Source organism: Macrotis lagotis, chromosome 2, assembly GCF_037893015.1.
Source record: "Macrotis lagotis isolate mMagLag1 chromosome 2, bilby.v1.9.chrom.fasta, whole genome shotgun sequence".
NCBI classification, from domain to species: domain Eukaryota; kingdom Metazoa; phylum Chordata; class Mammalia; order Peramelemorphia; family Peramelidae; genus Macrotis; species Macrotis lagotis.
In genome coordinates, this window is record NC_133659.1 from 105734176 (window position 1) to 105754664 (window position 20489).

Consider the following 20489-nt stretch of genomic DNA (forward strand, 5'->3'; position numbering starts at 1 on the left):
TACTAAGAGTGAAGACATTTCCTGTACCTCTTTCCCAGTCTGATACAGTTGGGGATGAGATAGGTTTTGTCAAGTGGAACCTGACATCTACCTTTCACAGATGCTGCAGAAGATATTACTGCTTTGAATGGGAGGTTGAATCATTGTCACCTACAATTTTAACATTTTATGCTTAAAAAAAATAAATCCAGCTTTTATGGATGCCTATGTTATATCCATTTCCAATGTCTTTTCCCCACCCAACCCTTCCAATCAAGCTTTCCCCTTTTAAATTAAAAAAAAAGTTAACAGTTAACGCATTAATCAACAGTTGACCAGATCAGATAGAATATGCAATGTTTCATACCCATAGGCCTCCCATCTCTGCAATAAAAGGAATAAAATAATTTTTTCTCTGGAGTCAGGCTTGATCATTGTAATTATATATCATTTAATTTTGCTTGTTCTTTCCGCTTAATATTCTGTGAGTCTTCATGGATTGTTTTTTTCTAACATAAGAGAAATGGACTAAGCAATTTTTAAAGTTCTTTCCAGCTCTGATGTTCTAGGGAGTGTGATTTTAGGATCCATTGAATCAATGAGAGAGAAATCCATTGGCAAGAAAACTGTCAAAGCAGAGTCTTAGTATTGCAAGGACTCTAGGAAATCATTTAGACCAACTTCTTGCCAAAAACAGGAATGACCTCGAAAGCATCACTAATGAGATAATATATATTAAGTGCTTTACAAAGTTTAAAGCTCTCTGTAGAAAAGTCCATTGATCTTCAGGATCTGCTTAAATACTCCTTCTTGGGGAACTCATTCTATCAGTTCTTATCATTAAGTAACCTTTTGATCTAAAGCTCAAATCAGTCTCGCTGACACTTCTGCACTTCCATCCTAGCTCTCTGGAGGGGAAAATAAAGAAATACACTGATTTCCCCTGCTACCCCACATTCCAGTACATGCTAGAAGGTAGTTTTCATCCCTGCTTTTCTGTAGAACAAATGTCCTGAGTTCCTTCCTCATCCAAGATGACTCCCTCACTTTCCTAATGTCTTTCTAAATTACCACAGTCTTTTGAAAAAAAAAACCAAAACCATGATTTATGTTTTGACCACTCATATGTGTGGTTAACTAGGCCAGCAGTTACCGAAAGGATTTGGCTGTTCTGAGAATAACAATGACTTTAAAAGGTAGTTGGACTCTTAGAAGCCTTCTCAGTGGATCAGCAAGGTAACTCTGCTGGGTCTTCCCTTCTGCCTCACAGTGACTCTCTTGGTCACTATTCTCTTCCCAATCTCCCATTCATTGGTTTTTTTTTTTTTACCCCACACCCTCAAAAGTCCTATTCTTTGACTTGTATATGACGTTCATAACTCACAGCCCATCTGCACATATCAATTAGAAAAATGTTTTTATTTTACTTTAGGAAATGATTATAAATTTACAAGGTAGATTTTTTTAACTTGAGAACTTGAAACGACTCAACCATGCAGAGATATATTTATAAAATGCTTATAACTAGCTCTTCAGAAAATAAAAAAATCCAAAATACTTTTAAGTTTAATCTTCTGAACAAAAGAATAAATCAAGCCCTGATCTGTACTGTTTACCAATTCACACCCATCCAAAATTTGATAATCATTTCTTGAGAGCCACCATGAACTGACTCCAGCACATTTCTAAAGGTCAATTCAATTTAACCAATATTTATTAAATGCCTACTATGTGCTAAATGTGGAGCAAAAATGAAACATTCCCTGGTCTCAAGGAGCTAATATCTTAGTAGGAGCAATGCAGTTGGGACACAGAAAAGTAAATATAAAGTATACAAAGTAATTCTTTTCTTTTTTGGAGGCAATTGGGGTTAAGTGACTTGCCCAAGTTCATTCAGCTAGTGAGAGAATGAAGCCAGATATGAATTCAGGTCCTCCTGTATTCCAGGGCCAGTACTCTATTCACTATATGATCCAACTGCCCTAAAGCAAAGTCATTCTAAGAGGAGAGATAGCACTAATGATTGGGTGCCTGTGAGTGCAGGAATGATGAGGAGATAATTAGGAAAAGTCTTATGCAGGAGGAGCCCCTTGAGACCTGTTTTGAAAGCACCTAGGATGTCTATGCAGCAGAGATGAAGCCAGGTTACTCTTCAGACATGGCAGTGTCCTTGGACCTTTGAAGAGGAAATGCAATGTGTAGAATGACAGTAGGCTAGTTTGACAGAAATTGAAATAAAATAAAGTTGAAACAGAAACTGAAATAAAATTCAATGCAAAAAAATAAACATGAAATAAGACTGGAAAAGTAAGTAGAAGCTAGATGATAGGGTGCTTTCTTTCATCTCTAAATTCCTGTCATTTAAATGAAAGTCCAGGAATGAAACGCTCCCTCTGAGAATGTTGTCATTATTCAGAATGCCCTGGGACCTCCTTTTTGGAAGCATATTAGCAGTATCCTCCACAGTGGAAAATTATTACTCTGAGGGTCATTTTGAGTTTTGCAAAAAGGTACCATGGCAAAGGGAAATAAAAATAACATCAGATTTAGGGTTCAAGGATCTGACTCTGCCATATGCATGCCCTTAGCTAAGTCAGTCCTCTTCTCTGGGGCTTCAAATTTTCACTTTTGTGAAAAGAGGAAGTTGCATTTAGACGATTTCTTAAGGTCTCTTAAAGTACTGATTGACTTAATTTTACATGGGCCAATCTGAGAGGACCCAGAAGACCCTTCTCATTCTTTGAGGATCTCCTGGATATTTGTTCCTGAAGACCTCAAACCAAGATGCCTCTTCCTCCTTTGAATACTGGATGGTATTCTATCATTTTCAATTGTGTCTTGATTCTTCCTGACCCCATTTGGGGTTTTCCTGGCAAAGAGATTGGAATGATTTGTCATTTTCTTTTCCAGCTCATTTTATAGACAAGGAAACTGTGGCAACAATCTTAAGTGATTTAATTAGGGTCACTCAGCTGGTAAGTGTGTGAGGCTGGATTTAAACTCAAGAAAATAAGTCTTCCTGACTTCCACTGCACCACCTAGCTGCCCTCCCTTGCATATAGTATGAGACAAAGTCCAGAAGAGGATATCAGGTGGTCACTTCCTATTAGGAGATCCTAATTTGGAGAAAGGCTCTGGGAAAATGAAGCTTCCTTCATTCTTTTTTGTAGGACTTCAGCAATCCTGAATAGGTTTGATGTTTTTCCCCAGTGATTGGCAGGGAACAACTCCTGTAAGCCCAGAGGAGTGAAACCTCACCAGGTTGGCTGAGGACAGAGGAGTGTGATCATTGAGCAAAGCAAACATGGTACTGACCCATAATCCCTTAAGCCAAGAGGATCCAGGAGAGGCTTGGTTGCCATGGCAATGATAGGTTGGCCAGTGGTAGGGGATGAGAGTATCCAATCTGGAATTGGCCCTGACTTCCATGTAGATAAAAAGCCCAGAGGGGATGGGAAGTTGAGTATCTCCCATTAGGGGCCCCATCTCAGTTTAGGGGAGGAGAGATCAAGGAGGTAGATGTTGAAGGCATTCTTTCTTCCCCAGACCCTTTCTGAACCATAGTTATAAGCAGACTTTAGGGCAACATTCCAGGGCTAAAGGAGAGAAGCAAACAGTCTGGGATGGAGACAGGAGAGATAATGAATGGCAGGGGAGGGGTGGGCAAGAAGGAAGAACCTTGGACAGGGACAGTAGACTGCACGGGAGCTTGCCTGATCCCCTTATCTAATAGATTATTAGATTCATTGATTTTTAGATTCATAGATTTTTTAAGATCTGGTAGAAATTGTCTTATTTTAGGGAAGAGGAAATGTAAGGCCAAACAATCCAAGGTCACACAGCTAGCTGATAGCACCGCTGGGTTGATTCTTCTGAGCTGTTCTTTCTCCCACTGAGGATTCCTAATTTAGCTCTGAAGACTTCAGCTAGGAATGACACCCATTATCATCTTTCCTTTCTCCCTACACCACTTTTTCTGGTTTCTTTATTGCCCTTGAACCATTTCTCTTCCTTTAACATTTATTTTCACTGCTCCTAGACCTGTAGCTGTAGCTGTGATGGAGACAAGAATCAGTCAGTTCTGGCCCATTTTCTCCCATCCCCATTTGCCTCTGCTTCCTAGGAGCCCAAGAAACACTGGAGAACAAGTGGGGGATAGAGAAACAAAGCTGTATCAACTAAAACAGAGCAGGCCTGCCTAATCATGTATTGATATGGATCCCTTGGATATAAAAAAACCATAGACTGGATACAGGAGAAGACATTATAGAATTCAGGGAGACTAGGAAACACAATCTGCACCCTCAGGAGGTTACCAGTCTGATGGAGAAGATAGTACATACACACAGAAGTAATGAGCAGAGAAATAAGAGCCTATTAGACACAATAAGCTTTCATAGGAGAGCCAATATGATATAGATCACTGATATCAAGTGAAATAGAAATGGATCCCTGCAGATCAAATATTGACTTAGAAAAATCACAAATTAACATTATGTTATACTGTATTTTGTTTTGTGAAATATTTCCCAATTATATTTTAAGCCTATTCAGCAGCATTGGGGAGATTTGGGGGGCAATGAATTTGACAGCTTTGGTCTAATGATCAGAAAGGTTAGCCTTGTCTCTGATATATACTGGCTTTGTGACTAGTTAGAAGTTACATCTATATCTGTATGTGTGTGTGTGTGTATATATATATATATATATACATATATATATATATATATATATGTGTGTGTGTGTATATATATATATATATACATATATATATGTATATACTTGTAGTATATAAGCCGGCTATTTGGTTCAGTGAATAGATTGCCAGATCTAAATTCAGGAAGACTCAAGTTCAAATCCAACCTCAGACACTTATTAGCATTGTGACCCTAGTCAAGTCACTTAACCCTATTTGTCTTCGTTTCCTCATCTGTAAAATGAGCTGATGGAAGAAAATGGCCAACCACCTCAAAAGGGTCATGAAGAATCAGACACGATTGAAATGACTGAACAACAAGCAAAACAACATATATGCATACACAAACATCTATACATGCCCAAACTATATTTCTATACAATACATACAGAGAGATGTATGAGTATACTATTATACTATTTATATATGCATAGTTTTATGTATATGTATATAATAATATTTGTCCTTCATTTTCTCGAGGAAGACCATGACATCAGGGAATTGATACCATGAGAAGCACATGAACTGGATTTTAGTGGGGGGAAGAAGGGAGCAGAGCTGTGCTACGTCACCAGTCTCATTTTCTCCTCCAGAACCATCTGGGTCCAGTGGCCAGATATGGATCAGGATGACAGGAGATGACTCTGGATATGAGGCAGTCAGGGTGAAGTGATTTACCTAAGGTCACATAGCTAGTAAATGTCTGAAGCTGGATTCAAATTCCTGTACTCCTGACTCCAAGACCAGGGCTCTATCCACTGTACTATCTAGTTGCCCTATATAATAACATACATACACATAGATAAATGAATATGGGTGTCTCTGTGTATAAACACATATATTTTAAGTTTTGCAAAGAACTTTGCACACATTATTTCATTTGATCCTTATAAACCATTGTGAAATAGATGCTGAGATTCGCTTCATTTTTAAGGTAAAGATATTGAGGTATTCTATGGGTCTGCCCCCAAGTCACATCATAGTTTGGCGGTGGGATTTGAACTCAGATTTACCTCTTTTTCAGTTAAGGACTTCAAGTCCTGTGCTCTGTGCACTTAGGTAGGCCCTAAGGAGTTGCGGGGAGCAGATGGCAGTTCTCTTGTATAAAGAGCATAGCAAGGACAGGAGGGTGAGGATGGGGAAGGTTTTGGGTTCGACCTTGCCCCCAGCTGACCCAATTTCTTCTTTCCCATCTGGCTCACAGAGTCTCTCCCCTCATTCAGGATCCAGCTGCCGGGGGCCCCAGCCGACCATGAACAAAATGAAGAATTTCAAGCGCCGCTTCTCCCTCTCTGTTCCCCGAACAGAGACCATTGAAGAATCTCTTGCTGAATTCACCGAGCAGTTTAACCAGCTCAACAGCCGACGAAATGAAGGTGAGGATGCTGGGGTTTGGTTTCCCTGGTTTCTGGTTCTGAGCATCATTCCCCTGTAGTATGCTATCCTTACAGATGCCTGAAAGATTTAGAGCTGAAAAGGACATTAGAAAGTATCAAGTCCCTACCTGTGTGATCTTGGGCTAGTCACTTAATCCCATTGTCTTAAATAAATAAAAAAAAAGAAAGTATCAAGTCCAGTCTTTTCTTTTTAAAAAGATGAGCAAACTGAGGCATAGAGTATCACAGTTAGTATCTGAGACAGGATTTAAACACAAGTCAGTTGTCTGATAACCTCTCTAGCATGCCCCTGCTACTTCAATCCCAACTCCCTCAAGTAACTTCCAGTCTCAGACCTTGGAAGCATCTCTCCCATCCTGGTATTAGTAAAGTTAGATAATAAGTAGTTCTAGGAGGGAGAGGAGGCCTGGGGCAAACTAGCCTTCCCTACTTTCCTTTCTGGAGATAGATAGGGAGCTGCTAATTTTCCTCTCTCAGACCTGACCCAGGGGCACCTGCAGCTTGGCCCTCTGGTAGGAGGAGACTTCCGACCAGAGTCCAGTGCCGTGTCCCCAACAGAGGAAGATGGGGATGGCCACAGTCAGTCCTCCCCCGGTGTACACTACCGGAAACACAACCAGCGACGCTTCTCCATGGAGGTAAGAAATGGACCCTCTGTCTAGATAAATACACATATAAGATAGATTATGGGTTCTCGAGACTCGCAGAATATATGTACTTAGACCCTCACTACAATAATCACAGTAATAACTATTACTAGTAATAATGATTACTAGTAATAGCTATTAATAACTATTAGTAGTAATAACTTAACACTTTAAATTTTGCAAAGCACTTTGCACATGTTATCCCACGTGAACTACACCTCTAACCTAGGGGGTAGGTGCTTTTTAATTACATTTTTTTATTTACATTTTACAGATGAGGAAACAGGCTGCAAAAAAGTTTTTTGATTTGCCCAGGATCACAAAGCCATGAAATATCCAGGTCTTCCTGACTCTAGACCTGGCACTCTATCTACCCTGCCACCTTAATCAGCCCCAAGGAACATCTGAGTTCAAATTTGACCTCAGAGCTGTGTGACTCTAAACAAGTTACTTGATCCTCTTTGCCTCAGTTTCCTCATCTGTAAAATGAACCGGAGAAGGAAATGGCAAGCCACTTTAGTTTCTTTGCCAAGAAAACTCTCACTGGGTCTTGGAGAGTCAGACACGATTGAAAATGACTGAACAGGGGCAGCTAGGTGGTGCAGTGGATAGAGCACTGGCCTTGGAGTCAGGAGTACCTGAGTTCAAATCCGGCCTCAGATACTTAATAATTACCTAGCTGTGTGGCCTTGGGCAAGTCACTTAACCCCATTGCCTTGCAAAAACCTTTTAAAAAATGACTGAACAGTAGCTGCAGGCAACATATGTTCCTGTGTGTACATACCATTTGGACATGTTTGTATATGGATGTATTTATTAGTCATAATCATTGGTATTATACCTTAGTGTTTAAAACAGTTTCCCAGTTGAGCCTCAAAACATCTTTGTGAGGTAGATAATGCAAGTAAGACCAAACTCCTTTTTTCATTTTTACTCTGGACTTCTGAACTCTCTTGTATAGAGAATCCCTCTGTTGATGCATGAAAACAATTCCTTTAACTTACAACCCTGAAGAGTTACCCAAGACACTGAAAAATTATGTGAATTGCCTAGGCTCACTGAGTCACCAGCCAGGATGGGTCAGTAGGACTTGAACCCAGATCTTCTGACTCTGCCCATTCTTTTATCTTGCCTCTCACCCTTATTTTATAGGTATAGATTGAGAAGTGTTGTCACACATCTAATAAATATTCAGAAACAGGGATGATCTTGGCTGCTGTGATGCCAGAATCCAATCCTTGCTTCCCCTAATATTTGGTGCCTCTGAGGAAATCTATGTGTGATGGACAGTGTGGGAAGCCCACCTGGAGGATGAGAGCTGGGGCTGCAGCCCTCTATGCCTCCCAGGCCCCTGAGAGTCTCATTTGAAACCTCCCCCTTTCTTACTCCTCCAGGATGTTAGCAAACGGCTCTCCCTGCCCATGGACATCCGCCTACCTCCCGAGTTCTTGCAGAAGCTTCAGCTGGAGAGTCCGGAGCTGCCTAAACCACTCAGCAGAATGTCCCGCCGGGCATCCCTAGTGAGTCCCTCCATAGAGGGTGAGAACACCCTATGAGACCCTGGAGAAGGCAGGTTCCCCTCACTCTAGCTTGATAGCAAAAATCTTTTTTGGGAGAAATCTGGCCCTGGCCTCTGGCTCCACCTGCTGGTCAAAGCAGGACATAGTCATCCAAACAGCTTCTTAGTTTGGAAAAGGCTTTGAAAAATCATTTGAGTTTGTGTTAATAAATGTTTATCAAAAAGGCTCTCGGGTTGGGAGGGAGGAGAGAGTACTTTACTAACATTTTCTCCATCACTTTCAAAGAAAGTGAAACCACTATAGAATTTTCCAGTTGCTGAGGTGTAAATACTCACAGTGAATATTTACTAATCACATCTAGCCAGTTCAATAGTTTTATAATCAGCTCCAGCTGGTTCAACTATAGGTCCATTTTCTCAGCAAAGAAAACTGAGGTCTAGAGACTTTAAATGACTTGACCAAAATTATGCATCTAGTTAATAATTGATGGGGGACTAAAAACTAGGTTTCCAGAGTCCTTGTCTAAGTCCTCACCTTCTCTAATATTAAGCTTTAGGGCTATGCCCCTAACTCCATTCATCCTCTAAGCCCTTAGAATAGCCTACCTTGGAGATGAAGGGAATAGAGGTTGAGTGTTGAGGTGAATTAGAGAGACCCTCAGGGTTCCTAGCTATATAATGACTCCATTCGGGGTATATGAAAACTTTGGTACTAACTTAGGGTAAAAGATTCAATTCAATGAGTTTTGAGGGAGGGCCACAGACTAGCTGATAGAATATTAATTGGGAATCAGTTTTCCTGAAAAAGGGGATGGAATCCCTTCCCTGATTCTGAGTTAGAGTAGAGGATAACCATGATGATGATGATGATGATTTAATAAACATACCAGAGTTTATCATCTCTTTCTTAAACTCTTTCCTTCTCCATAGCATCATTTGCTCCCACCATACAAGTATAGCAATTATAATAATAGGTGCCATTTACATAGTACTTTAATACAAAGCTCTTTACATATATTACCAAACAGACCTTATAACAGCCCTGGGAAGAAGGGGCTGTTATACTTCCCATTTGACAGAAGGGGAAACTGAGGCTGAGAGAGATTAAGTAGATCTTCCTAGTTCCAAATCCATCACTCTATCCCGTCATACAACCTAGTGGGACTCATTCCGTCTCCTATTAAAGAAAGAACATGAAGGTGGAGATGTTAGTGATCTCTCTCTCTCTCTCTCTCTCTCTCTCTCTCTCTCTCTCTCCCCTCCAGTCAGATATCGGCTTTGGGAAACTGGAAACGTATGTGAAACTGGACAAGTTAGGTGAGGTAAGAGACTGAGCCAAGCTTTGAGAGGAACTGGGCAGTTCTTAGAGGTTTGGGGGAACCCTTCAGGACACGGACTTGATTAACACTACCCTTGACCCTAAGAAGGGGCATCACTCATTAAGGGCTGAGTCTTCTTGAGTCTGCCAGAATATGAAGAATAGGAGGTCCACCTTCCAGGTTCAGATCTAAGACTTTTTTTTAAATTCATTTTAAAATTTGCATTAGTTTTTTCATTTTCATATTATCTTCATTCACACTATACATCTTTCTCCCAGGTAACCATCCCCTATAGCAAAGTTTGTAAGTTACGTGGCTTGTTTTCTTGTCTTTGCTTCATTTTGCATTAGTACATTTACATTTTTTCATGCTTCTCTCTCTCTATCTCTCTCTCTCTAATATATATATATATATATATATATATATAATATTAATTGTTTCTTACATAACAATAATATTCCACTAGGTCCATGTTCTATAATTTCTTTCCTTGTTCCTCAATCACTTTATTTTCAGTTTTTTTCTATTACAGAAACTACTACTATAAATATTTTGGTGTATAGAGGGGTTTTTTTTTGACTCAACTTTCCTTGGGTTTTATATCTAACAAAAGAAACCTTAATTTAAAAACCAAAATATCTTACCTTATTTGACATTGCTTAACCTGGTGCCCTTGGCCCATCTAGGGTTGAATCTCTTCTATCCTGTGGGTTTGTTTTCCATTGCTCAGAGGTAAAGCATGGAAAGAGGGGACTATGAATTCTAAGCCACTGTCATGCTCCAGTCAACTGGGCAGGAAGGGCAAGGACCTGAACTGTGCCTTGGTTGTTTCCAGGGCACCTATGCTACTGTCTTCAAAGGGCGAAGCAAACTCACTGAGAACCTGGTGGCCCTGAAGGAGATCCGACTGGAGCATGAGGAGGGTGCCCCTTGCACTGCCATCCGGGAGGGTATAAGATCTGGGGTTGAATGCCTCATTACATTGCCAGGGCCCCTCCTGAAACCTCTAACCCCAGAGCATAGTGCTGTGCCACCCTGTGACAGGGGAAGGAAATCTGGTGGTGGGAGAGTAAGAGTTAGCATTGTGCCCCCAGGAGAAGGTGGGAGTGATGAGGTAGCTGAGTTCTGAGACAGAGTAAGGATTCTCTAAAGCCAGGGAAGATCCCAGGATGAGGACCCAAATATGCCCATCTCCCTTTAGTGTCGCTGCTGAAAAACCTGAAACATGCCAACATTGTAACCCTGCATGACCTGATCCACACAGAACGATCCCTCACCCTTGTCTTTGAGTACCTGGTAAGAAAGAACTGGGCCACTGGGAGGGAGGAGGAGGAAGAAGGGAAGAATGGAGCAAAGGAGGAAGGAAGAAAGAGAGGGAAGGAAAGAGGAGAAAAGGAGAGAGGAAAGGAGAAAGGGAAGAAGGCAGAAAGGGAGGAGGAAAGAAAGGGAGGGAGGGGAGAGACAAGAAGGAGGGATGAAGGAAAGAAGGAAGGGAAGAAGGCAGGAAGGGAGGGGAAAGAAGAGAGATGAAAGGGAGGGAGGACAGAAGAAAGGAAGGAAAGAAGGAAGAAATTGTCTTCCCTCATGACCCCCACCCCTTGCCTCTTTCCTCTTGGTGACCTTGGTTGGGAGAGCCTTTAATTTTTAGCTTTGCAGAGTCTCACACATTCTCCATTCTATAGAAAGATAAAACGGGAGATGAGGAAAGGTCAGGACCCAGTATTCCAGCCCCCTCCCCATCTTGGCTCTGTCTGACTAAGACCTCCATCCTGGAGCTTGGGGAGCCAGGAACTTTCTAAATATTGTGGAGTGGATACAAACTAGTACTGTGTTCTAGGACAGCGACTTGAAGCACTACCTGGACCACTGCGGGAACCTCATGAGCATGCACAATGTCAAGGTGAGACCCCCTGACCCAGACCCAGATCCCACCAAGGAAGGCCTCAGGAGAAGTCAGAAGACTCTGCATGAGCAGACTCCAACAGTCCTTAGTCTGACATATACCAGAGAAGCAGCTACAGACTATATAACTTCTAAAAAAATTTTGACGTATTTTGTTTCAGTTTAGATGTCAAACCCAACAAATACCCAACCACTCACTCCTTCCACAAAGTACATTCTCTGCAAACAGCTCAGTAATAGAGTGATTGCATCTGATTGAATTTGTTGATTTCACTTTTGTAGTCTCTATTCTATTAATAATTCCATCAATTTTCTTTAAACATCTTTTGATGGCTTTTATCAAACCTTTCCAAACATGTGTAGTTACCCTCATTCCAAATGCAATTACCCTTGTACCAAAGAAAGCCAATTAAGCATAATTGCTCTCATTCAGTTTGTTTGACACTATATATATATATATATAACATTCTGTACCCATAGTCCCCCACCTCTTTGCTAAAAGGTAGAAGCTGCCTTTCTTCATCTCTTCTCTAAGAATGACCATAACAATCACACAGCCTTGGGTTTCACTTCCGTTATTGCAGTCACTGGATATGTCATTCAGATTTCTTGGTCATCGGTGCATTCAAGTCTTCCTTTAAAAGATGGATTTTTAAAACCAAACCAATACAGTATACCAGAGTTTATAAATCCAAATGAGTGTACCCCCTTGAGAAAATTCTACTCACATTCCAGCTTTGTTAGTATTACTTCAACCATTTGAGGAACAGTACCTAGAACTGCTTACAAACCCCAGAATAATAGTTGTTGTTCAGTTGTTTCAGTCATGTCCACCTCTATGACTCCATTTGGGGTGTTCTTGGTCAAGATACGAGAGTGATTTTCAATTTCATTCTCCAGTTCGGGAAACTGAGGCCAACAGGGTTAAGTGATTTATCCAGAGTCACACAGCTAGTGTCTGAGGCCAGATTTGAACTCAGGAATATGCATCTTCCTTACTCCAGGCCCAACTCTATCCACTGTGTCACCTAGATACCCTCCTAAAAATAGTAACTAACATTTATCTGAAAACATTTAAGGTTTTCAGATCCCTTGGTATGCCTTCTCCTTTAATCCTCACAACAATCCTGGACACGGGTAATACAGGGATTAGATGCTACTTCTATACATGAAAAAAAAAAATGGAAGCCATTAGAAGCCGAAGCGCACAGCTAACTGTTGTCAGAAAAAGGATTTGAATCCTGGTGGTCTTCCTGTTACCACTCTTCCATTTGTCATGCTCTCATATACACAAAACAACAGAACAATACAGGGAAAAAACAGTCCATTGCTTTTTAATTATAGCTCATTTTGAACTTAAACAAATTTTGGCCACCCAGTAAGATTAATCACCTTATTCTGGGTGTCTTGGGGAAGTTGGGTGGTTACAGTAAATAGAATACTGGGTGTGGAGTCAGGAACTATCAAACACTAGCTATAGGACCTTGGGTGAGTCATTTAATTTCTGCCTCAATTTCCTTAATTGTAAAATAACAGCACCTAACCCACTGACTATTGTGAGAATCAAATGAGATAATGTTTGTGAAACATTTAGCACAGAGTAGATGCTATATCCATGCTTATTATTGCTACCTTTTACTATTTCATCAATCTAATATATTCTATCTATATCAAAAAAAACATATTCTAAATATCACTATTTACTTTTTCTTTTGAGAGAAAAACCCACCTACAGAGTAGAAATATTTGCCTCCACTGAATATATCCAAAAAAAATTATGCAGTAAAGGAGTCCCTAGGATTTTCTAAAGTGATTGAAGGAAGAATTACATCTTTGAAATAAATTTATAGCCTCCTAAGGAAATGCCTGAGAAAAGAAAAGCCTTCCCTCTGAGAGGATTTTGTGTGTTTTGTTGGGATTTTTTTCCCTTAAAGCAGTTAGTCTTCTTCATTGGCATAAATCTTGCCTTGTCCATTTCCTCCCATGCTTGGACCCAAGACTGCCCTTTCTTAGTCCCATCTGGAGTCTAGAAGACCCGGGTTCTGCCTCAGTGCTTTACTGTCTGTGGGACTATTGCAAATCACACAACTCTTCTTCTGTTTCCTCATCTACAAAATGAGGATAATAAAGATTGCAATGCTTAATTGTTGCCAGGATCAAACAATAAGAATCATAATGGCTGCAATTAAAGGGCACATTAGTGTTTGCAAGCTTAGCAAGAACTTTGCCCAGCTTGTTGCCCTGCCAGATGCCTGCCTGCCAAAGCCCTTTTCATATATTAGCTCATTTGATCCTTACAAGGATCCTGGAAGCTCGGCATTATTATTATCCCCATTTTACAGATTAGAAATGTAAGCTGTCCAGAGGCAGAATTCAAACTCAGGTCTTTTGGAATCTAGATACAACACTCAGTTTATCCCCAATTCCTATAAATAGTGCTTTGAAAACCTTAAATGTCTCTATAAATGTCAGCAAAGAGGAAGGAAGAAGAGGAGCTCTCCTCACTCTACACACTCTGGCATCACGGCCACTATAGCTTCCAAGTTGGCCCCTCTTCCTAGCCTTGACCACTGCAGGAAACACCCCAGGGCCAGAGTGGGGATCACAGTCTAAGGGTGGGTGAGAGACTGACCAGTTTCTCCTAGGGTTTATTTTTTTTTCCTTCTCTTCATGCCCATCCCTGGATACTGTATGTCTCACTTTCCCTAAAAGACTATTGAACTTGTCAGACAGGAGCATTTTATAACTCTCTCCTCCCACCTTCTTCCACCTACTCAGGTCTTTATGTTCCAGTTGCTCCGGGGTCTCTCCTATTGCCACCGACGGAAGATCCTACACAGGGACCTGAAGCCCCAGAACTTGCTCATCAACGAGAAGGGAGAGCTAAAACTGGCAGACTTCGGTGAGGGCAAGGAGCCAGCCAGGGTGAGGGGACAGGGTCCCTGTGGCCTTGGTCTGGGCCAGGGACACATACAGTGCCATCTCCCCTTCAATATGGAAGCATGGGGGTGGGGGGAGAGGTACTCAGACACAGCAGAAGGCTCCATCAGACAGATGGTTTAATTACAACTCTGTCCCTAGGCCTGGCCCGGGCTAAGTCAGTGCCTACCAAGACCTATTCCAATGAAGTAGTGACCCTTTGGTACCGACCCCCTGATGTCCTCCTGGGCTCCACAGAGTATTCTACTCCCATCGATATGTGGTAAGTGAGAGTAGGAGGGGAAAAGGGGAAGGGACCTTCAGGGGTCTGCAGAGGGGGAGCCTGAATTTGTGCTGTTTTTATGTTCATTTTACAGATATGGAAACTGAGGCAGACTGAGGTTAAGTGACTTGCTCTGGGTCACATAGCTAGTATGTGTCTAAAGCTGGATTTGAACTCAGATCTTCCTGACTCCAGACCCAGCACTCTATCCACTATGCACTTATTTTCTCTGCTCTTAGAGAACACTGGATCACTTAGAAGATGTGACTTGCTCAGGGTCACATCATCAAGACATGTCAGAACCAAGATTATAGAATAAACTGAAAGGAACCAAGAAGAGCATCTAAATCCATATTCCCTTTTTAATAGATGAGGAAACTGAATTTAAAGATTTCCCGAGGTTACACAGTTAATAAGGAGCAGAGACAGGATTTGAATTTCAAGTCCAGCCCACTCTCTCTATGTCTATCTATATGTCTTTCTGTCTCTCCCCTATGCACTCAATGAGTCTATCAACAAGCATTTTAGAAGCATTTACTTTGAACTAAACAATGAGACAACAAAGCAAAGACAAAACAGTCCCTGCCCTCAAGGAGCTTATGTTCTAGTGGATATATATTAATAAGCACATACTAGCTACATTCAGAATAGATGGGGTCGGGGGAAGGCAGGAACAGCTGGAGGAGGGTTGGGGGACCAGGGAAGGCTTACGGCATAAGGTAACATTTAATTAAAGAGAAAACCAGAAAGTCTAGAAGGTGGAGGTAAGGAAGGAAAGCATTGCAAGCAGAGGAGACAATGAGAGAAAAGGCATCTAGATGGGATGAGGAGCAGTGTGTGTAAGGACTAGCCAATATGACTGAATCTTAGAATGCATGGAGAGAAGACAAGTGTAAGCACATCGGAAAGGTAGGGAGGAACCAGGTTATGAACAGCTTTAAAAGCCAAACACAGTTTTATATTTTATCTTGGAGGCAATAAGGAGCCACTAAAATTTTTTTTGATGGAATGATGAGAGCAGGGAACAGATAGCCAGGTCAGACCCATACTTTTTGGAAAAATTTTAGCAGCCTCAAGAGGATATATTGGAATGGGGAGAGACTTGAGGCAGGGAAACTAATTAGGAGTCTACTGTAGAACCTCAAGTTAGGGGTAATGACTGGATGGAGAGAAAAGGACATGGGTGGAAGTATGGCATGGAGACAGAAATGACAAGATTCGGCACCTGCTTTCATATACGGAATGAATAAGAATGTGGAGCACGGGATAACACTGAGGTTGTGAACCTAGGTGACTGGGAAGATAGTGGTGTCCTCAGTAGAAAGGTATGTTAAAAAGAGTTGATTTGAGAGGAATGATGATGAACTCTATTTTGAATATGTTGAGTTTGAATTCCTTTTGGATATCGAGTTGGAAATATGCAGTTTTGTTATTCAGTCATCTCAGTTGTGTCTAACTCTTTGTGACCCAATTGGGGTTTTCTTAGCAAATATTGGAGTGGCTTGCAATTTCCTTCTTCAGCTCATTTGACAGATGAATAAACTGAGGTAAATGGGGTTAAGTGACTTGCCCAGGGTCATACAACTAGTAATGATCTGTTGATAATTCAGAACTGAAGCTTGGGAGGGAATTAGAGGCTCAATATTAAGTCTACGGAAGGAATCATCTACATAACAGACATAATTGAATCCATGGGAACTGGATGGGATCACTGAGTGAGCAAGAGTAGAGAGAGAAGGGAACCTTGAGGAATACCCAGCAGTTGATGAGAATAACATGAATGAAGGACCAGCAAAGATAACCAACAAAGAGACTCAGGCCAAAGGAGACAGTCAAGAGAGAACAGGCAGTTTAATGAAACCTCAAAGAGGAGAGAAACTAGAGGAAGAATTGGTGACCCACAGCATCAGATAATGCAGAGAGCTCAAGCTCAGTGAGGATTGAAAAGAGGCCTTTAAATTTGACAATTAAGGTTAACTTTCATTCAGAGCAAGTTTATTTGAATGATGAAGACTGAATCCAGGTTGCAGAGAGTCTAGAAGAGAGTTGGAGAATTAAAAAATGGAGGCACTAAGGGTAGATGACTTTTTCAAGGAGTTTAAATGAAAAAGAGAGAAGAGATAGGATTGATAACTGTGGGGATGAAATTTAGATAGGCCTAAGGATGAGTCTGTTTTGTCATCAGCACTGAAGAAACCAGAAGGTAAAAAGAGATTAAAAATTAGAGAAAGAATAGGGCTAATATTGTAGGCAGTTTGGAGAAAAAGATTGGAAGGGAGTAGACTGAGAATGCATGAAGAAGAATTGACTTTGGCCATGGGAAGGATCACCTCTTCATCAGACTGTAATAAAGGAGAAGGGGGGGTGTCATAGGGATGTGATAAGAGGAGAAGGGGAGAAGTTGAAGCCCTGGGAAAATGGCCTGGATTTTTTCATTGAATTTTGTGATAAGATGATGAAGTTAAGAAGACCCATGGAAGACTTGAGAGAATATAAGGTTTGGAAGAGCCACTGTGATGAGTGAACTGTAAAACAATTATGTTTTAGTGATGGCTTATCTCTCTTATTATAGGGAAAATTTAGATATTACGATCCAAGATTTAGAGCTAGAAGGGACATTAGGGTCTCTAGTTCAATGCCATCATGTTACAAAATTAGGCAAAGTCATGAAATTATTTCCCTAAAATCACACAGGTAATAAACCTCAGAAGTAGAATGTAAACCCTATATCTCATCTGATTCCTATCCTGTCCTAAGCATTGATCACAAGTCTACATAGAATTGGTGTTTAATAAAATGACTGTTAAATGAATTCATCTGTTCACCTTGATTGCCACACATCCCCACCCCACAGGAATCACTTGGTTCAGTGTGGTTTATTGCGGAAAAGATGCCCCAAGTCTGTGATGCCCCCCCCATCCTCACCAGGGAGAAAACTGGGCTCCATCAGGTCCAGCTCCAGTGACCTTCCTCCCTATTTGTTCCCTACAGGGGTGTGGGCTGCATCCACTATGAGATGGCCACTGGAAGGCCCATTTTCCCTGGCTCCACCGTCAAGGAAGAATTGCACCTTATCTTCCGCCTGCTCGGTGAGTGCCTTGCCCTACTATCTACCTCTCACCACCAGAGGGTGCCTCTTCTCAGGTGTTCCATGAAGGGTTCAGGTGTCCCCAAGCAAAGAGGGAATCTCATCTCTTAAACCTGGGTCCCCTTCTCAGCAAGTTTTTCTGTAGGATTTTGGGTTCTATATTCTGTTCTACCTCCTGCCCCTCTAGTCCATCTTGCTTGGGCTGCCTTGGCTCTGCCTGCGCCCCATGGGTTCCAATCCCCACACCTCTCTTTTCCCATCCCTCCTGCCATGTCATCTCTTTAGGGACTCCCACGGAAGAGACCTGGCCAGGAGTGACCTCCCTCCCTGAGTTCCGAGCCTACAATTTTCCCCGGTACAAACCCCAGCCGCTCATCAACCACGCTCCCAGGTACCCATCCAACCCAAGCCCTCCTCTGAGATGATAGATCAATGGACAGATAACACACTTGTGAAATGCTTACTGTGAATTAAAGTCTATGAAAAGCAGTGGAGGTGAAAATACAAGAAAGCAATGCTTGACCTCAAAGAACTTAAATTCTAATGCAGGAAGATAACACCAACTCCAATAAAGTTCAATTAAACCATTATGCTCTAGCTGGAAATTAGACCCAAGTAGTCTCATCCTCCCCCAGCACATAAAACCTTTGTCAAACAAGAAAGATTCAGACAGAATATAGAAGCAGTTCATCAGTGAATAAGAGCTGTAGAGAGGCAGATATATGTTCAATATAAGAAAGAATCTAATAATTGGAAGCCAGAAATTAACTATCTAAAAATTGAGATGGTGAGCTCCCCGTCATTGCAGGTCTTCAGACTAGATAATCATATATTGTAGAGGACATTCATCCTTGAAGTGGGGATTAGCCTCGATGACTTCTGAGGTCTTCTCCAACTCTTCCATGGAACCTGGTACCTGGGTGGATTTGGGTATAGTTTGAACTTTGGTTCCTTGATCCCTCTCCACTGCTATGAGGCTAATATGATGGGGAGACAGGATTTTTGCTGGCTCACCTTCCCCACCTCAACTTCTGAACATTGTTATGTTACAGGTTGGACACAGATGGCATTGACCTCCTTACCAGTCTCCTCCTGGTGAGTGGCTTCCCAACTTTGGGGTCCAAGAGAAGCAGGCAAGCCATATTTGAAACTTCAAAGAGTTGAGTGGTCCTCTGGCCTTAAATGCTGACTCTTTTAGGTCTCATCCTCCTCATTCCATGGAATATCCTCTCTGTCTTCCTGGACTAACCAGTCTGTCTCCTATGGGAGGCAGTGCAGGGTAGAGGAAAGAACTCAGAATTTGGAGTCCTTAACTCTACTACTTGCTATCATAGACAAGTCTCTTTTTCCCCCTCCAGACCTCAGACTTTCTTATCTGTAAAATGAAGAATAGCAACCTCTGAAGTTGAATCCTATGGTCCATTGCCTAGGGGTGAATTTTTTCCCAAAAAATATTTGATTCTATCTTTCTGCCCACTGAAACATTTCCATCTTTGTCCTTGCTGCTCCATAATCTCCACCCTTCTCTACATTGCAGGTCTTCTTTTATCTCTGACTCTTTGCTTTTCAGTATGAAGCCAAGAGCAGGATATCAGCAGAGGAAGCCCTGAGACACCCTTACTTTGGTACCCTGGGGGAACATGTGCACCAGCTCCCAGACAGTAAGTGGGTCTAGAGAAGTCAGAATGACAGACTGGACAGGGTTTGGGACTTGTGATCAGGAAGACTTGGGTTCAAATCCTCTCTCAGACAGTTATTAGCTGTGTTGACCCTAAGCAAGTCTTTTAACTGCTCTGTGACTCAGTTTCCTCATTTGTTTAAAAAAGAAGAAGAAGAAACTAGGGGTCAGACTTAATGACCTTCTGGCTCTAAATCCATCATTCTTTTAAGTTCCTTCAGGGCCCTATCTGGAGTCAGGAAAACAATGAAATGGAAGGTAAAAGTTTAGTTCATTCGATCACTAGCTATGGGATTTCTGTGGGCCTCTGCTCCTTTAATTGTAAAATGTAAGGTATGCACTAAGATTGTCTATAAGGTCACTTCCAGCTCTAATGTCCTTTCTTATTTCAAAAGGTTAGTCAGTCAACAAATGTTTATTAAAGTGCCTACTGTGTTCCAGGCATTGTCCCAGACCCTGATGTTGATGCTATTTGTTTTTCACATCACATTCACTTCTGAATAAAATCCCTCCTCTCCTCTAGCAATCCAGCCAAGGATTTTTTTAAAGAAGAAAGAAAAAAATGTAGATCAACTTGTCTAACTAACTCATTTCAGTATAGGCAAAATTCCATACCTGTAAGGAAGGGAGGAAAATTCATTTTCTTTTCAACCTTTTTTCAGGATCAACTTTCATCATAATTACATATTTTTTAGTTTCCTTTGGCATCATTTTTTAATGCCATTAGCTGAGATTTCTCTGTTTTGGCAGGGGGGGAAGAATTTGGGATAGGGTAAGGGGGAGGGGAGGGGAGGGGAGGGGAAGAAAGTCTGGGGAAATCTGACCAAGGAATTCCTGATGGGGATGGGGCATTTACCAGGGCCCTGAACTTGTGTGTGTGTGTGTGTGTGTGTGTGTGTGTGTTTGTGCATGCACACTAACATCACAATTTTCCCTGCCATTTAACTTCACATCATGGGGAGTCTGTAAACTGATATATGTGAAGTTTTCTTTTAACAAAGGCAGACAAAAAATGTTAAGTCTGCGGCAGCTAGGTGGCACAGTGCCTAGAGCACCAGCCCT

General features: G+C 41.5%; 1 protein-coding gene across 2 annotated transcripts in view; it reads left to right on the plus strand.

The window, feature by feature from the left end:
- Window positions 1-20489, plus strand: part of CDK18 (cyclin dependent kinase 18) — a 53583-nt gene that overhangs the window by 22323 nt on the left and 10771 nt on the right. Inside the window, exons 2-14 of one of the 2 annotated variants that reach the window (XM_074222491.1) lie at window positions 5899-6051; window positions 6550-6710; window positions 8114-8239; window positions 9504-9560; window positions 10393-10507; window positions 10759-10853; window positions 11395-11457; window positions 14238-14361; window positions 14541-14661; window positions 17653-17750; window positions 18035-18140; window positions 18802-18844; window positions 19320-19410. In XM_074222491.1, coding sequence (XP_074078592.1) covers window positions 5928-6051; window positions 6550-6710; window positions 8114-8239; window positions 9504-9560; window positions 10393-10507; window positions 10759-10853; window positions 11395-11457; window positions 14238-14361; window positions 14541-14661; window positions 17653-17750; window positions 18035-18140; window positions 18802-18844; window positions 19320-19410 — 1324 coding nt within the window. In that variant the 5' untranslated portion in view covers window positions 5899-5927. Of the gene's footprint in view, window positions 1-4772; window positions 6052-6549; window positions 6711-8113; window positions 8240-9503; window positions 9561-10392; window positions 10508-10758; window positions 10854-11394; window positions 11458-14237; window positions 14362-14540; window positions 14662-17652; window positions 17751-18034; window positions 18141-18801; window positions 18845-19319; window positions 19411-20489 lie in introns of those variants that run through there. The other variant, XM_074222490.1, reaches the window with a different exon arrangement.